The 19,274-nt window shown below is 34.7% G+C and overlaps 2 protein-coding genes across 2 annotated transcripts; both read left to right on the plus strand.

Moving 5' to 3' along the window:
- Window positions 1-1,030: 1,030 nt before the first annotated feature.
- LOC105861333 (olfactory receptor 8K5-like) lies at window positions 1,031-1,954 on the plus strand. Its single transcript, XM_012746726.1, has one exon. It carries the CDS (start codon window positions 1,031-1,033, stop codon window positions 1,952-1,954), a length of 924 nt encoding a protein of 307 aa, XP_012602180.1.
- Window positions 1,955-17,419: 15,465 nt separating this feature from the next.
- On the plus strand, window positions 17,420-18,343 carry LOC105861263 (olfactory receptor 8K5). The gene has a single exon (XM_012746655.2). The coding sequence runs from the start codon at window positions 17,420-17,422 to the stop codon at window positions 18,341-18,343; it is 924 nt and encodes a 307-aa protein (XP_012602109.1).
- Window positions 18,344-19,274: the final 931 nt, after the last annotated feature.

Genomic DNA, 19,274 nt, shown 5'->3' on the forward strand with positions numbered 1-19,274 from the left:
AACCATATATTTTAGCAGGAATGGATCCATATTGTGTATCTTGAAGGCTGTGCTAATTTAGTGTTCTCTATTTTTAAAAAAGAAGTAAAATTATGCATTCGAGTTGAGATATAAATGTGAATGTTTGTTTAGAATGGGAAAAAATTAAAATTTTAGTTGTAAATAAACTAGAGATCAAAATTATCATAAAATCTATAAGAATAATTTTATTAATAAAATTTTGGAAAAGCTCAGATATCAGGTAGTAGGAATGTTCCTAGAAGCCATTAGTACACCATAATAGGTAACATATTCAATGACTAATGCTATTGATTTTGAAACTATAAATATATATACTAAGGATAAAATAAATATTATTAACTCCAATTTTCCTTAGTTAATTGCCACAAATACTAATAGACCTACCAATGTATTTCTATATGAGTGGAAGTGTGATAGAATGAAAGTTGAAATGGAGGAAAAAAAGTAGGTTTCATTAATTATGATTAAATACTGTACCTTTACAACATTTACAAAGATATAGCACTTTGTCAGTACATAGCTAAAGTCTTCAAGGAACTTGGAAGTTCAGATGAGGAACCCTGAAACTTACCCTTCATTAGGTTCATATTATTTATGCCTTTCTCTCTAAGAATATAAAAATTTACAAGAATTCTACTAAAGAAATGGAAGTGCCTTCCAGAAAATTTGTGGTGGGATTGTATAGATGAAATAAATTCTAATATTTCTACATTGATGTCTCTATGGTTATTGTTATCAATGAATATGCTTCAAACATTACCGATCTTTTTTAGAGTTTAATCTATGTTGCATATATTTATGTGTTCCATCTGGATCTCTATTTTGGTGAAAGTAAAAGATTTTATCATTTATTCTCATTTAAAAATCAGATGAAATAATTATTTTGCTTTTCCTGGTTATGAATGAAAAACTTAATTCTTTCTATAAATATTATAATTTGTTGACATGCCACCACATGAATGCTAATAACAACTCTCCTGTTTCTTCTTAGGAGCGATAACTTGACTAAATGGGTCAACAGAATCTAACAGTGCTGACTGAATTCATTCTGATGGGAGTCACAAGGCAGCCTGAGCTTCAGCTTCCACTTTTTGGGATCTTCTTCATCATCTACACGATCACAGTGATGGGCAACCTGGGCATGATCATTTTGACCAAGCTGGACTCCCGGCTACGTATACCTATGTATTTTTTTATAAGACATCTGGCTTTTGTTGATCTTGGTAATTCCACTGTCATTTGTCCCAAGATGCTGGTAAATTTCATGGTGGATCAGAATACTATTTCCTATTCTGCATGTGGCACACAGATGGCTTTCTTCATTGTGTTCATCGTAAGTGAACTTTTCATCCTGTCGGCCATGGCTTATGACCGCTATGTGGCCATCTGTAGCCCTCTGCTCTACAATGTCATCATGTCTCCAAGACTTTGCCACGTGCTGGTGGGCATTCCATATCTCTACAGTACCTTTCAGGCTCTGATGTTCACTATCAAGATTTTTACATTGACCTTCTGTGGCGCTGACATCATCAATCATTTCTACTGTGATGTTGTTCCCTTGTTACCTATGCTCTGCTCAAATACACATGAAATAGAATTGTTGATCATACTATTTTCAGCATTTAATCTGATTTCCTCCCTCCTGGTGGTTCTCATGTCCTACATGCTGATTCTGTTAGCCATATTTCGAATGAATTCTGCAGAAGGGAGGAAGAAAGCTTTCTCCACGTGTGGTTCTCATCTGACAGTGGTGGTTGTGTTCTTTGGGTCTCTCCTCTTCATGTACCTGCAGCCTAAATCCACTCATTCTTATGATACTGATAAAATGGCCTCTGTGTTTTACACGTTAGTGATCCCCATGCTTAACCCTTTGATTTATAGCTTTAGGAACAAAGAAGTGAAAAATGCCTTCCACAGGGTGTTTAAGAATTGATGCAAACTTTGTATTTAATGTTCAATATGAAAATGTTGTTCCAATAAACTATGGTAAAGGCAATGTGATTGACAGTATTTCTAATAGACATATTGCATTCTTTACAGATCCAGAGCAAATTGTAAATATAACACAGTGGCAAATTCTTTCCTATATATTCAGTTGAAAAAAAAAACTCTCATATTTTAGTTCTCAATTAAATGTGATTTTCTTACCAACAGTCCTTTTTCTGATTCAATATTTTCTTTAGTAATTCCAAAGAATCCTATATTTTTCCCAAAGTGAACACTTATTAATCTCACTACATTAGTAAACTATGTGTTTGTTTTCATAATTGTTTTTTTTTTTTTATGGATAGGTATCTTCCCTGACCTGTTTCCATTGTATTTTCTGAATCTAAAACAATGGTGTAAACAAAGTGATTCTCTTACAAACAACAGATATCTTTTGGAGGGATATTGGATAACTTTATTTTTTAATCCATTCTGCCAAAGTCTGACTTTTAATTGGAGAATTTAACTCAATGGCATATAAAGTAATTATAGATAATGAGGACTTTCTTCTGCATATTGCAATTTATTTTCTATATGTGATATCATTTTTCTTTGTTCCTTCTTTTCTCCACTGTAAGGTCCTGTTGTGTATGTGGCTGAACACTATATTGTGTATGTCTACAGTGATAGTCCACAAGGCTGTTAAAAAAGACTAAGTAATAACAAAATATCACTGTATGATTGTAGTTTATAAATGGATAGAGATGGATTTAATGCCTCAGAAGTAAAATTTATTGTTTAGTATTGTACTAGATGATTATGGACCAAAATATGCAGATAAACAAAGTTAGTATGCTCAGTGAGAGTAGGAAACAGGGCTAGTTACAGAAGGGAGTGACAAAGTATCTAGTGTTTTTTTCACATATTAGATTAAAATTTACAGTGTATGACACGTGTGTTTGTGTGTGTGTGTATTGTTTATGTGTACGTAAGCACTTTCCTTGTGTTTTAAACTTTACACTTTCTAGTGGTATATTTTGGAGTTGGGCTTAATAGTGGTTTTTACATGACATTTGATAATTTAAGGTACTCAGTCTTATGAATGTGCTCAAATACAATTATTCCCACTCTTTTTTTTTCTGATTTTTTTTATTTTGGTATATTATGGGGGTACAGATTTTAAGGTTTCAATAAATGCCCATTCCTCCCTCCCCCCACAAGTCTGAGTCTCCAGCATGACCATACCCCAGATGGTGTACATCTCACTCATTATATATGTATATACCCACCCCCCTTACCCCCTCCCAGCTGCCCAATACCCTATTATTGTAGTACCTATGTGTCCACTTAGGTGCTGCTCAGTTAATACCAATTTGCTGGTGAGTATATGTGGTGCTTGTTTTTCCATTCTTGGGAAACTTCACTTAATAGTATCGGTTCCAGCTCTAAACAGGAAAATATAAGATGTGCTATATCACTGTTGTTTCTTAGAGCTGAATAGTACTCCATGGTATACATATACTACATTTATTGATCCATTCTTGGATTGATAGCCATTTGGGCTGTTTCCACAGCCTTACAATTATGAATTGTGCTGCTATAAACATTCGAGTGCAGGTGTCTTATTTGTAGAGTGTCATTGGATCTTTTGGGTAGATGACCAGCAATGGGATTGCTGGGTCAAATGGTAGATTCACTTGTATCGCTTTAAAGTATCTCCATATTGCTTTCCACAGAGGTTGAACTAGTTTGCAGTCCCACCAGCAGTGTAGGAGTGTTCCCCTCTGTCCGCATCCATGCCAGCATTTATTGTTTGGAGACTTTTTGATAAAGGCCATTCTCACTGGAGTTAAGTGATATCTCATTGTGGTTTTGATTTGCATTTCCCTGATGATTAGAAATGTTGAGCAGTTTTTCATATGTTTTTTGGCCATTCTTCTGTCTTCTTTAGAAAAGTTTCTGTTCAAGTCCTTTGCCCACATTTTAATAGAGTTATTTGATTTTTTCTTCCAGATTTTCGTGACTTCTAAGTGTATTCTAGTTATCAGTCCCTTATCGGATGCATAGGATGCAAAAATTTTCTCCCATTCTGTAGGTTGTATGTTTACTTTCATGACTATCTCTTTGGCTGTGCAGAAGCTTTGTAGTTGGATCATGTCCCATTTATTTATTTTTGTTGCTGCTGTGATTGCCTTTGGGGACTTCTTCATGAACTCTTTGCCTAGGCCAATGTCTAGGAGAATGTTTCCAACTTTTTCCTCTAGAGTTCTAATAGTTTCATACCTTAGGTTTAAGTCTGTTATCCAGCATGAGTTGGTTTTTGTGAGAGGTGAAAGGTGTGGGTCCTGTTTTAGCCTTCTACAGGTGGCTATCGAGTTTTCCCAGCACCATTTATTGAAAAGGGATTCTTTTCCCCAGCGTATGTTTTTGTCTGCTTTGTCAAAGATTAGATGGCTATATGAAGATGGTTTTATATCAGGATTCTCACATCTGTTCCACTGGTCAATATTCCTATTTTTTTTGCCAATACCAGATTGATTTAATTACTACAGTTTTGTAGTATAGTTTGATATCTGGCATATTAATGCCTCCCATTTTGTGTTTGTTACCTAGAATTGCTTTTGATATTCGGGGTCTTCTTTGGTTCCATACGAAGTGTAAAATTATTTTTTCTATATATGTGAAGAATGCTGGTGGGATTTTAATAGGTAATGCATTGAAACTGTAGATCAGTTTGTGTAGTATAGACATTTTAATAATGTTGAGTCTGCTGATCCATGAGTATGGTATGGATTTCCATGTGTTTATATCCTCTGCTATTTCCTTCCTCAGTGTTTCATAGTTCTCCCTGTAGACGTCTTTTACCTCCTTGGTTAAGTATATTCTTAGGTACTTTAATTTCTTTGTTGCTATTATAAAGGGAATTGAGTCTTTGATTTGGTTCTCAATTAGATTGTTGTTGGCATATATGAATGCCTCAGATTTCTGTGTGTTGATTTTGTATCCTGAGACTTTACTAAATTCATTGATCAGTTCCAGGAGTTTCTTGGTTGAATCTTTGGGGTGTTCTAGATATAATATCATATTATCAGCAAACAGCGAAAGTTTTATCTCTTCCGCCCCTATTTGGATGCCTTTAATTCCATTTTCCTGTCTGATTGCTATAGCCAGGACTTCTAGCACTATGTTGAACAGAAGTGGAGATAGTGGGCAGCCTTGTCTGGTTCCAGTTCTAAGTGGGAATGATTTCAATTTTTCCCCATTGAATATGATGTTGGCTATGGGTCTGTCATATATGGCTTGTATCATTTTTAGGTATGTCCCTTCCATGCCTATTTTCTTAAGTGTTCGTATCATGAAAGGGTGTTGAATTTTGTCAAAAGCTTTTTCTGCATCTATTGAAAGAATCATGTGGTCTTTATTTTTGCTTCTGTTTATGTGGTGAATTGCATTTATACATTTACATATGTTGAACCATCGCTGCGTCCCTGGGATGAAGCCCACTTGGTCGTGATGGATTACTTTTTTGATAAGCATCTGGATTCAGTTAGCTAAGATTTTGTTGAAAATTTTTGCATCTATATTCATTAGGGATATTGGTCTGCAGCTTTCTTTTTTTGTTGCATCCTTTCCTGGTTTTGGTATCAGAGTAATATTCACTTCATAAAAGGTATCGGGGAGGTTTCTGTTCTTCTCGATGTTGTGGAATAGTTTCTGCAAGATAGGTACCAGTTCTTCTTTGTAAGTATGGTAAAATTCAGGTGTGAAGCCATCTGGACCGGGACTTTTCTTTTTAGGGAGATTTTTAATTGCTGTTTCTATTTCAGCTGTTGAGATTGGTCTGTTCAGGGAATCTATTTCTTCCTGGTTGAGCCTAGGGAGGCTGTGTGTTTCTGGAAATTTGTCCATTTCCTCCACATTTTCCAGTTTGTGTGCATAAAGATTTTTGTAGTATTCATAAATTGTATCTTGTATCTCTTTGGGATCAGTTGTGATATCTCCTTTTTTGTTCCTGATGCAGCTTATTAGAGATTTCTCTTTTCTGCTTTTCGTTAGCTTAGCCAATGGTGTGTCAATTTTGTTTATTTTTTCAAAGAACCAACTTTTTGTTCTATTAATCTCCTGAATAGCTTTCCTGTTTTCAATTTCGTTTAGTTCTGATTTGATCTTGCTGATTTCACTTCTTCTGCTGGGTTTGGGGTTGGTCTGTTCTTCTTTTTCCAGCTCTTTGAGTCGTTTCATTAGATTGTCTATTTGTGATCTTCTTGCCTTTTGGTTATAGGCATTTATGGAGATAAACTTTCCTCTCAGAACTGCTTTAGCTGTGTCCCAGAGGAGTTGATAACTTGTCTCTCCATTGTCGTTTTCTTCATAGAAGTTTTTTATTTCCGTCTTGATTTCTTCATTTACGAAGTAATCATTTAGTAGGAGGTTGTTTAATTTCCACGTTTTTGTGTAGAAATGTGAATTTCTGTTAGGGTTGATTTCTAGTTTTATTCCACTATGATGTGAGAAGGTACATGGTATGATTTCTATTTTTTTAAATTTCTTGAGATTTTCTTTGTGTCCTAGGATATGGTCAATCTTAGAGAATGTCCCGTGAGCTGATGAGAAGAATGTATATTCAGTGGATTTTGGGTAGAATGTTCTGTAGATGTCTGTCAGACCCAATTGTTCTAGAGTTTTGTTTAAGTCCATTATTTCTTTATTAATTTTCTGTTTGGAGGATCTGTCTCGTGCCGTCAGTGGGGTGTTGAAATCTCCGGCGATTATGGAGTTGCTATTAATCCATTTGCTTAGCTCCAGTAAGGTTTGCTTTATGAATCTGGGTCCACCTAAGTTGGGTGCATATATATTTAAAATTGTTATCTCTTCTTGTTGGACTGTGCCCTTCACCATTATATAATGACCCTCTTTGTCTTTTACTACTTCTGTTGGTTTAAAAACTAAATCGTCTGAAATTAGAACTGCCACACCAGCCTTCTTTTGGCTTCTATTTGCTTGGAATATTGATCTCCACCCTTTTATTTTTAGTCTATATGCATACTTGCAGGTTAGATGTGTTTCCTGAAGACAGCATATACTTGGCCTGTATTTTCTTATCCATTCAGCCAGCCTATGTCTCTTGAGTGGAGAGTTTAAGCCATTCACATTTATTGAGAGAACTGATAGGTAAGGTAGATTACTGATCATTCTGTTGGGTTGGATGTTGTTGCTATGATTTCTGTCTTGAGCCATTGTAATATCTGGCCTTTAATATCTTTGGGTTTTGGTTGTTTTTATATTCGTGGGTTATTATTATGATGTTCCGTGCATAACGCTGTTTTAAGTACTTCTTGTAGGGCTGGTCTTGTCTTGGTGAATTCTCTGAGCCTTTGCTTGTCTGAGAATGTTTTTATTTCTCCTTCATATACGAAGCTTAGTTTAGGGAGATTTTTAATTGCTGTTTCTATTTCAGCTGTTGAGATTGGTCTGTTCAGGGAATCTATTTCTTCCTGATTGAGCCTAGGAGGCTGTGTGTTTCTAGAAATTTGTCCATTTCCTCCACATTTTCCAGTTTGTATGAATAAATATTTTTGTAGTACTCATAAATTATATCTTGTATCTCTTTGGGATCAGTTGTGATATCTCCTTTTTTGTTCCTGATGCAGCTTATTAGAGATTTCTCTTTTCTGTCTTTTGTTAGCTTAGCCAATGGCGTGTGAATTTTGTTTATTTTTTCAAAGAACCAACTTTTTGTTTTATTAATCTCCTGAATAGCTTCCTTGTTTTCAATTTTGTTTAGTTCTGACTTGATCTTGTTGATTTCACTTCTTCTGCTGGCTTTGGGGTTGGTCTGTTCTTCTTTTTCCAGCTCTTTGAGTCGTTTCATTAGATTGTCTATTTGTGATCTTTTGGACTTTTGGTTATAGGCATTTATAGAGATAAACTTTCCTCTCAGAACTGCTTTAGCTGTTTCCCAGAGGATTTGATAACCTGTCTCTCCATTGTCATTTTCTTTGTAGAATTTTTCTATTTCCATCTTGATTTCTTCATTGATGAAGTAATCATTTAGTAGGAGGTTTTTTCATTTCCACATTTGTGTGTAGAAATGTGAGTTTCTGTTAGGGTTGATTTCTAGTTTTATTCCACTGTGATCTGAGAAGGTACATGGTATGATTTCTATTTTTTTAAATTTCTTGAGATTTTCTTTGTGTCCTAGGATATAATCAATCTTAGAGAACGGCCCAGTAGCTGATGAGAAGAAAGTATATTCAGTGGATTTGGGGTAGAATGTCATGTAAATGTCAGTCAGACTCAATTGTTCCAGAGTTTTGTTTAAGTCCATTATTTCTTTATTAATTTTCTGTTTGGAGGATCTGTCTTGTGCCTTCAGTGGGGTGTTGAAATCTCTGGGGATTATGGAATTGCTATTAATCAATTTACTTAGGTCCAGTAAGGTTTGGTTTATGAAACTGGGTGCACCTAAGTTGGGTGCATATATATTTAAAATTGTTATCTCTTCTTGTTGGACTGTGCCCTTCACCATTATATAATGACCCTCTTTGTCTTTCACTACTTTTGTTGGTTTAAAAACTAAATCGTCTGAAATTAGAACTGCCACGCCAGCCTTCTTTTGGCTTCTACTTTCCTGGAATACTGATCTCCACCATATTACTTTTAGTCCTTATGCATCCTTGCAGGTTAAATGTGTTTCCTGAAGACAGCATATACTTGGCCTGTATTTTCTTATCCATTCAGCCAGCCTATGTCTCTTGAGTGGAGAGTTTAAGCCATTGACATTTATTGAGAGAACTGATAGGTAAGGTAGATTACTGTTTATTCTGTTGGGTTTGATGTTGTTGCTTTGATTTCTCTCTTGAGCCGTTGTATTATCTGGCCTTTAATATTTGGGTTTTGGTTGTTTTTATTTTTGTGAGCTTTTATTATGGTGTTCCGTGTATAACACTGTTTTGAGTACTTCTTGTGGGGCTGGTCTTGTCTTGGTGAATTCTCTGAGACTTTGTCTGAGAATGTCCTGATTTCTCCTTCATATATGAAGCTTGTTTTGCAGGGAATAAAATTCTAGGCTGGGCATTGTTTTGTTTGTAAAGAGTGAGAATGGGGCCCCAGTCTCTCCTTGCTTGTAAAGTCTCCTTAGAGTCGTCTGGTGTTATTCCAATTGGCTTTCCCTTGTATGTCACTTGCTTCTTTCGTCTTACAGCTCTTAGAAGGGCCTCTTTATTTGATACTTTGGTCAGTCTGATGACTGCATGTCGTGACATCTTCCTGTTTGCATTGAATCTCCCAGGGGTCCTCTGAGCTTCTTGAACTTGTATATCGAGATTTTGAGCAAGGCCTGGGAAATTTTCCTCTATTATATCTTCAAATAGCTTGTCCAGCCCTTGAGTGTTGTCTTCTTCCCCTTCTGGTAACCCTATGACCCTCACATTAGGTTTCTTCACATAATCCCACATCTCTTGTAGGCTTTGCTCTTTTCTCTTGTTTCTCTGCTCTATCTCTGTGACGGTTTTATTTAGTTGGAAGGTGTTATCTTCAATCTATGAGATTTTTTTTCTGTTTGATCTACCCTGTTCTTGAGACTTTCCACTGTATTTTGTAGTTCCCTGAATTGATTCTTCATTTCCAGGAATTCAGTTAAACTTTTCTTCATTGTGTCTATTGCTTGAGTGAACTTTTGTTCTAGGTCCTGGAGGCTTTTTGTGGTTTCTTTGTGTTGGTTATTGTGATGTTCTTGCAGGTTGGTAAGTGTTCTTATGATCCACATATGAAATTCCTCTTCTGTCATTTTGGTTGCCTGATTTTGGTTGGTGTCAGTTTCTAGGGGGCTCGTGCTCCTCTTTGGTGGTGTGTTTTCCATTTAGTTCTTCATATTTCCTGAGTTCCTTCGCTGATTTCTTCCCATGTCGATCAGTTGTTGTTTCTTTAGGTTTTTGTTTGGGTATTCACACACCTTGTTTGGTTTCTGAGCCGGTAGGTGGTGTCTGTGGGTGAGATTCCACCACTCCCTGTATAATGAGTCAGTAGGTGCCATTTAAAGGCTGTGCATGATGCTCTCTCTGTCAGTAGGTGGTGCTTGCTTGGAGGAACAGGCTACGTTGTTGTTTTTGTGTCCTGTTATCAGCTCTTGTTCCTGTAGGGAGGCACTATAGTGCCTCAGGTGGTCGGTTGGGCCCTGGGACTTCCAGGTGTGTTCTTTTCTCCCCCTCAGTGAGAACTGGTGTAGGTGAGAGTCTGGGCCGAACTGGGTTGGGTAAGCCTCTCCTCAGGCACCACCAATGCGGTTAGCAAGGGTCAATGTTCTGTTCTCTGCTTCCAGGGAAAGCTGTCAGGGAGGGGCTGGAATGGCCCGGCTCAGCCAGAAGGTCCTTCCTGCTGGTCTCCGGGCTGCTCAGGTGGTCTCAGCTTCCAGTTCTCCTCCTCTGCAACCTCTTCCTGTAGAGTCTCCTGGGGTCTCAGGTACCCCTCCTTCCGGCCCTTGTCCACTGTATGCTCGTCTTCTTGCTTCTTTTTTCTAATTTCTGGCAGAATCTGTCTTTTCTGCAGAGACACTTTGTCTGGCGGTTTTTCTCGTCTGCCATCTTGATCCTCCCCTGTTCCCACTCTTTCTTCATTAATATCTTTATTTTCCACATATGAAACTGTTAACTGGACATACTTTGCAATTTATTTACATTATTAAGTATGAAATGTCTGATTTCCTTAAGTACTGTTTGGCAGTTGATATCTCTGAAATTTCACCTTGAGATTTATTTTTGTTAATTTTATTGTGAAGGTACATCCTCATTCTTTCAAACACATGTTGTGGCTTGTGATTACCTTTCAAAAAAATTTTAGAGCAATTTTTGTGAAACCATTGATAAGTCAAAAATTCATGCTCTTTTTGAATATGAGCTCTGTCTTGGAACCAATGCTGCAGAGACAGCTTGAAATATCAATGAAGTGTTGGAAAGGGTGTGGTGAATGAATGAACAGTATGTTGATGGTTTGAGAAGTTCAATTCTGGTGATTTTAAACTTGAAAATGAGACACACAGTCGACCTGAGACCAAGGTGGATAATTACAAGCTGAAAGCTGTAGTGGGAGTGAATCCATCTCAACCTATGCATGAATTAGCACCAAGGTTTGACATTAAACTTCAAAAAGATTAATCTGATTTGCAATCACATAAACTGCCTACCATAACAAAATTTGATGCTGTTTAACAAAATATTTAAAAATTTCTAAATTTGACAGCAACATGTTCACAATGTCCAGCATCTTAAAAAATGTTTATTTGTCAGGGTGATGTTACCCAAAATTATGAGAGAATATTATCAATAGTAAAACTAGGAACAACAGAGATGATGGAATTAGCATATAAGAACTTTGAAACAATTATAAATATTTGCAAAAATTTAAACAGGAATATTAAAGAAAGAAATTTCAATAGAGAAACAAATTGAGTTACTAGGGCTAAATGTTGTATCAGAAATACACATGCAATACACAACATTACATTGTTCATTTCTTAAATTTATATTAGGTATTTCAGAAAAATAGAATAGTAAATTTGAAAATGGGACTATAGATACTATCCACACTTAAGTACAAAGAGAAGGAAAAAACAAAGGATTAAACATCTGTAATTTGAAAGGCTTGTGGGAAATAAGTCACATATAGTAGGAAATAAGGTAGTAGGAAATATAGTAGGAAAAAAGAATATATCCACATATACTAGGAAATAAGGAATGAACACAGACTTTATAACAAAAATAACACAAGACAAAAATAAATGTAGCAACCTATTTAAAACACTAGAAAAACATGAAACATTATTCTATATAAGATAATAATTTAAAACTTACAGATTTCCTGGTGTTTCTGGTAATGACCAAGAAATCTTTGAAAAGATGAACAACATCACAAATAATATCTTAGGAGGGAAAAAGGACCCTGAATGTACTTGAGATATACCCAAATCAGGCAAATTCTGAATAATGTTTGACATTAAAGAAATGAGTGATGTTCTCATTTTTTACAACTTTTATTTTGAGGGAAAAACCGATCCTGCATCATTCAGTTAGAAATCTCATATATAAGTCACCATTTTTCCGAGCTAAAGAAAAAGAAGATACAGTTTATAACCATGGCCACAGAAACATTTGGTTGAATCCTAAAATATGACACAGCCTGGGAAAGGAAGAGACATAATTTATGTACAAATCTTATCCAGTTCACTTACCTGAAATGTGTAGAATGTGAGTAGATTACAATAGCCTAGAGAAGGCTAAAAATATAAACTGGTATTGCTAGTACCAACAGGACAGTTTGCAATCTGAGTCAAGCCATTAATTTCCTCTTAAAATACAGAAAAAGAATAAGCAAAATGAATGTTCTTAAGGTCATATAATAAAAATCAGGCATTCTCATAGCATAATATTCGATGCATAAGATAGAATCCAAACTTCATTAACATTCAAATGTACAGGAAAATCAGAGCAAGGCCAAATGTGGGAAGAGAGGTTGGTTGCTAGTTCTCTTTCTTTCGTATTAAGGCTATCTGTACCAGACTTGGGTAATGGCTTCAATTGCTTTCTTGCTTCTTCTATTAACTCTATCTTCTGCATCAAAATCTATTTTGTATATGTGGAGGTCTTTGGTGAGACAGTGCTTTCCCCTCTCTCTCTCCCTCATGGCAGGAAACTCTTCTTTGTATCACTGCAGGATCTTGGATCAATGAAGTAAATATAAACATCAAACAATAAAGCTTGCAGATGAAAATCTACGAACACTGGCTTCATCTCAAGTACATATAAACATTTTAAAAATAAATAAAAAAGAAAAACAATCCAATTAAAAATGAGCAAAAGTTCAGACACTTTACAAAAGAAAATATATGAATGATTGATGTGTTAATGCAAAGTGTTCATTATCATTAATCTTCAGATAAATGGAAATTAAAATCTCTGTGAGATACCATTTTATACCAATTACCATTTCTAAAATAAGAATAAAAGGAAAATCCTAAAAACAACAGAGATCAGCAAGGATGTGGAAAAATGGGACTTTCATACATAGCTGATGGTAATATAAATCGCTACAGTAAGTTTAAAAATCTGGCATTTTCTTTTTTAGTTAAATACGTATTTACCATGCAATCCAGTAATTCTACTTTTAGGTCTATAACAAGAGAAATTATTGTGTATAGCCTCAAATATATTTGTTTATATCAGACTTTTTATAACTCATGTATTCATCAATAGGAAATGGTTAAAAAAGTGATATCTTAATTCAATGAACTATGAAGCATAAAAACACAATTTGGATGGATTTCAAAAACAATATATTGAGTGAAAGATGCCAGATAAAGAGTATGTATTGTGTTATTTCATTTGCTTGACATTCTAGAACAGAAAAATAAATTTAGGCATAGAATTCAGTTGCCCATGGGTGCAAGGATGCTGTCTGTGGGTTAAAGTATGAGGAAAATCTCCTCGTGATGGAACTGGCCTATGGGGAAATAAAGCATAAGGAAATTCTCTCTGTTCTTGAAAATGTTCTATATCTTGCTATAGGTATTATGCAAAAGGCACATATAAAATACATTTTTTAAGACTCATCAATTGGTGCAACTTAGGTCCATGCTTCACTCTACATACATTTTCCTAAATTCTGTTTTCATTTGTTCATTTAACAAACAAATAATACTTGTGTATATTTATGGGGTACAAAACAATTATTCTCTATGTATACAATGTAGAAAGATTAGAAGTACAGGACGAAGATAGGTGTACAACATTTTATAGTAGATCTTACTTCAGATAAGGTTGTATTAAACATTATCCAATGGTGATGTTAGCTCAAGAAACACTACAATTAGGTAGGTAGTCATTGTAGCTGCATATCACATCATGGTAATTGTTATAGGTTTGCCATATGAAAGGAAAAGCTATTAATATATATGGCAATCATTTAGAGATGAGGCTCTAATTTCAAATATTTTAGTTATCAATTATGTGACTTCTGGAAAATTACATAGTTTATCTGAGCTCCTTTCCTTCTGAATATGGAATGATAACATCTATCTCACATGAATGTGATAAAGAATTTATTTTAACCCAGTGCCTACTACATATTTTAATATAGATAATACATTCAAAGGGTAAATTCCATGTGATAATGATAATGTCACATACAATTTAGCCATGACTTTGGAACAGTTCCAGTTTTACTAGAATGAAGCTGATACACCCAGTATGATGAAGTATTTCTCATTATTACTTTAATTGTTGACTCATTATGGGTGAGTGAATGAGTATCTTTATATCATTTAGGTCTCCATGGAACTGTTCAGAACATTTATGTTGTTTTGCTCCTTTCCTTGAATTGTCCCTTACATTTTCTCACTGGGGAATAGGTACAGTGAACTGGATAATTAGCAGGAACATAAAGGCATCTTTTCTAAGCCTCTCAGATGATTTGGGCATAATGATCTCAATGGATTATATACTATTTCCTTAGGGAACATTATAAAGGAGTAAAACTATAAATTCTTCCTACCCATCGAAAAAGTATGAGTAATTTGGGAGAAGAAAATTTGATTTTTCATTGACGGTGAGTCAATAAGAATTGTCATTGATTTGATTATTACCTGGGTAAGGGTAAATTTCCCATTACTTCTGGATTCTGACATAAATATTTGTATGGTCACTGACAGTTGATTTTTTCAAATATACCACAAAAATTTAGTGTGTCCTTAGATCACTAGGGTTTCCTGTAACAGTGTGATGCTTAGGCACCATCCTATGGGTTAAACAGATGTCCTAGATCAATTGATTAGTGAGAGGAGATAGTAGAATTTGGATATTGAAAATGAAGATACATTTTGAAAGGCCTAAAAAGTTCATCATTGATCTCATATTTTAGAGTCTAATAAGGTTAAGATTTTCAGATAAAATGAATGATGCCCAGTTACATTTAAATTTCAGATAAACAAGAAGTACTATGACCAAATTTAATGTAAAATTTCAAAAAGAATGTTTTAATAAAATTAATTTTATGCAATATTTTAAAGCTTCAAATAATTTCTAGATGATATCACATGTATAAACATGCATTTTTTTTTTTTTTTAGTTTATCTTTCCTACTGGAATACTTACAACTTTTTTTTTTAACTATAGGTGTTACAAACTGATTGCTTAGACTGGTAGCTAAATAGAAATTTTAAAGTAATAGAGTTACTGATAAACCCCTAAAACCTAAATAATTCCTAATGGACCTCACCAAGTCTACAGATTGGAAATTCCGTCATTCTTTTGCACATTTTTTGTATCCTGTTCCTTCTATTGGTTAGCACTAAATGGAGTTATTTAAAATATATGCATAGTATTTTCAGAATGGATTAGAACTATTCTTTTTCTCACAAGAAGAAATGAGTAGGGTAAAAAATACAAAAATCTTCAGAGGAGATAATAACTTCCTGTGAAAATGGACAATGTTTCCATAAACACTAAAAAAAAAAGTTAACAATTATTTTAATCCATAAATATTTTTAAACTGCGATGGACTTGAAAGTGGTTGGATTGATACTAGAATTCTGTGTCCAGTTAGTTTCAATTTCTACCATAAACATTATGTTAGCAGGTCCTGTAGCACTGCACATTCAAGATACAGTTTTCAAGATTGAATAGACTGTGGTTCTTATTTGTGGGGCAAAAAACATGAAAGGGGACTAGAATTCAATGTAGAAACAGCAAACAGCTTTATCTAGGAAAAAAGGATGGAAAAGGCTCACGAATAATCCCTTTACTTGTCCTCATTCCATGGATTGGGTTGGGTAGATGTTTAACAACTATCATATTCATAGAATTGCTACTAGCTTCCACAAGGTGGCTGTGGATTGCAGCTGCTCCAAACTGTGGGTTTGGACCTTGAGGAGGGCTCCCAGAAGTTTCTACCTGATATCTGTGTAAGCTAAAACTGGCATTCCATTCCCTTATATAATCCTGCATTTAATCTGACTGAAGATTTTGAAATCCAATTACTACTCCAATTGAAAGTTACAATCTGAAAGAGTGACAAATTTTCACTGAGTAGAAACTAAATGTGATAGGAAGAAAATTCAAGTTAATCAGACTAAATCACCCTCACTATCTTTAATCAGTGCAGTTCCACTTTCTTTTTTGACTTCTCATGTAATTTTGATTAAATAAAAGGGGAAATACTTTTCACTGAAATATTTTAAATCACAGTATTATTCTATTTGAATACTGCATTCTACAATTCTAGAAATTGACACTTAATAATATATGATGCCATAAATGCTCAAATAATTTTTAAATGCTTCATAGACTATCATTAGAGGAATAAAGCATATATAATTAAATTAAAAAAAATCCCTGGATATTGATTTAAACTATATATCTTTGCAGGAATGTTTACAGACCAAATGTATCTTTAAACTTACACTATTTTTTTTTCATCATATTACAGGGGTACAAATGTTTAGGTTACATATATTGCCTTTGCCTCACCCTAGTAAGAGCTTCAAGCATGTCCAACCCCCATACAGTGCACACTGTACCCATTAGGTGTGAATAAAGTTACATAAGTTATATACCTAAGTTGAGACACAAATATGATTATTTATTTGGAATGGCAAAATAAATTTAAAATTTGAGTAGCAAACAATAACATGGACACAAACATAAAATCTACAAATACACAAATGTCATCAATAATATTCAAAACCCATCTCAGCATGTGAGTAGTAAAAGTATCCTGAGAAGGCCTTTTAAAATCAGAATAGATAGCATTATTCAATTAACTATTTTTGAATCATAGAAATATATCCAAGGAATATCAAAGTATTAATTCAGTCCTACCTAGCTTGGATTCCACAATGCTTGCAGACATAAAAAACACTCTGACATTGGTTGAAGTGTGATAAAGTAGATGTTGCAATGAAGAGAGAAAAAGGGCTTAATTGATCATGGTTATCATATCTTAAATTTGTGAGTGCATTCATAAGGTCCCACCCCAGACTTTGAAAAAGCAGATGAGGGACCCTAATTCTAATCTTCATTACTTTATTGTACTCTCTCCCTAGTCTATATTTAAGAATATCAAAATTAAGCAAGAATTCTTAGATGCAAGATACCAATGTGCAAAGGAAATAAAGTCTTACATAGTTATATAATTAATAATATGCATATTGTTTTGTTATTACTAGATATACCGTCCAAAACTTGCTGAACCATTTTAATCTATGTCATCAGTGCACATATAACAGATGAATCCCTCTTTATGGAAAATATAAGATTCTACTTTTTATTTCATTTCTAATGGAATGCAGAAATTATGTTTCTATTCCACATTCCAAAAAAAAATTTCAATCTGTCTACATATGTTATAATTTGTTTAGCTGACACTACATAAAACACCTAATAACATTACCTCTGTTTATTCCTTGAAGAGATTACTTGATTAAATGGGCCAACAGAATCTAACTGTGCTGACTGAATTCATTCTGATGGGAGTCACGAGGCAGCCTGAGCTACAGCTTCCACTTTTTGGGGTCTTTTTCATCATCTACATGATCACAGTGCTGGGCAACATGGGCATAATCGTTCTGACCAAACTGGACTCCCAGCTACATACACCTATGTATTTTTTTATAAGACACCTGGCTTACATTGATCTTGGTAATTCCACAGTCATCTGTCCCAAGATGCTGGTAAATTTTGTTGTGGACAAAAATATCATTTCCTTTTCTGCATGTGCTACACAGCTGGCATTCTTCATTCTGTTCATTATTAGTGAACTTTTCATCCTGTCGGCCATGGCTTATGACCGCTATGTGGCCATCTGTAGCCCTCTGCTCTACAATGTCATCATGTCTCCAAGACTTTGCCACGTGCTGGTGGGCATTCCATATCTCTACAGTACCTTTCAGGCTCTGATGCTCACTATCAAGATTTTTACACTGAACTTCTGTGGCTCTAATGTTATCACCCATTTCTATTGTGATGATGTTGCCTTGTTACCTATGCTCTGCTCAAATGCACACGAAATAGAATTGTTGATCATACTGTTTTCAGCATTTAATCTGATTTCCTCCCTCCTGGTGGTCCTCGTGTCCTACATGCTGATTCTGTTAGCCATATTTCGAATGCGTTCTGCAGAGGGGAAGAAGAAAGCTTTCTCCACGTGTGGTTCTCATCTGGCAGTGGTGACTGTGTTCTTTGGATCTCTCTTCTTTATGTACGTGCAGCCTAAATCCACTCATTCCTTTGATACTGATAAAATGGCCTCTGTGTTTTACACGTTAGTGATCCCTATGCTTAACCCTTTGATTTATAGCTTAAGGAACAAAGAGGTAAAAAATGCCTTCCACAGGGTGTTTAAGAAGTGATGCAAATTTTGTGTTTAATTATCAATATGGAGTATTGTTATAATAGCAAATGACATAGGCCAATGTCAATTGCTAATATTTTTGTTAAATAATATATTATTTTTTGTCCCAGAGTAAATACTAATTCGAACGCAAAGACAAATCACTTTCCTTATATTTAGCCAAATTAACCATCATACTTAAATCTCAATTTAATGCCATTTCTTTATCAACATCTCTGTGTCTGATTCAGTGTTTCCTTTAGTGATTTCATAAAACACCATATTTCTTCCCATAGAAATACTTTTGAATGTCCACATCAGTAAAGTATAATTTTGATTCTGATAGGTCTTTTTTCTTTATTGGAAAGATATCCTTCTAATTTTGTTTTCTTTTAATTTTCTGAACATATAACAACAAATATAAGCAAAAAGAATCTCTTGCAGAGTGTATTTAGTTAGACCAAATTGTTGTTTTTCCTCTAAATCCATTCTTCCATCTCTGCCTTTTAATTGAAGAGTTTAATCCATGTACCTTTAAAGTAATTGTGGATAACAGACTTCTTTCTAGCTCATTGCTATTTGTTTTCGAACTGTCATAGCATTTGATGCATATTATTCACCTTTGCTTTATTAAAAGTTCCTCTTGTTTTCTGGCTGAACACTAATTATACGTTCCTATCTTGAAATGCCTATGTTCATTAAAATAATGATCAGAGAATTATTAGCTGAACAATTTCCAGACCACACAACAGGGCAGTAAGACATTAGCATTCCAAAAAAGCCAAATTGTGTATTGAGTCCTAGTTAAGGACATGGACATCTGAGAAAAATCTCAGATCTAAAATCTACCTTAGGCCCCTACTCCTACAGCTTAAAGCAAATCTCAAACAGAGTCAACTGACCTTTGTTTAAAACACTTAACATTCTTTTAGGAAAACACAACACAGCAA

The sequence above is a fragment of the Microcebus murinus genome, chromosome 4, assembly GCF_040939455.1.
Source record: "Microcebus murinus isolate Inina chromosome 4, M.murinus_Inina_mat1.0, whole genome shotgun sequence".
Taxonomy (NCBI): domain Eukaryota; kingdom Metazoa; phylum Chordata; class Mammalia; order Primates; family Cheirogaleidae; genus Microcebus; species Microcebus murinus.

Bases quoted from the DNA above. Each gene is read 5' to 3' on its own strand.
- LOC105861333 (XM_012746726.1), top strand. From the start codon at position 1,031: ATGGGTCAACAGAATCTAACAGTGCTGACTGAATTCATTCTGATGGGA.
- LOC105861263 (XM_012746655.2), top strand. From the start codon at position 17,420: ATGGGCCAACAGAATCTAACTGTGCTGACTGAATTCATTCTGATGGGA.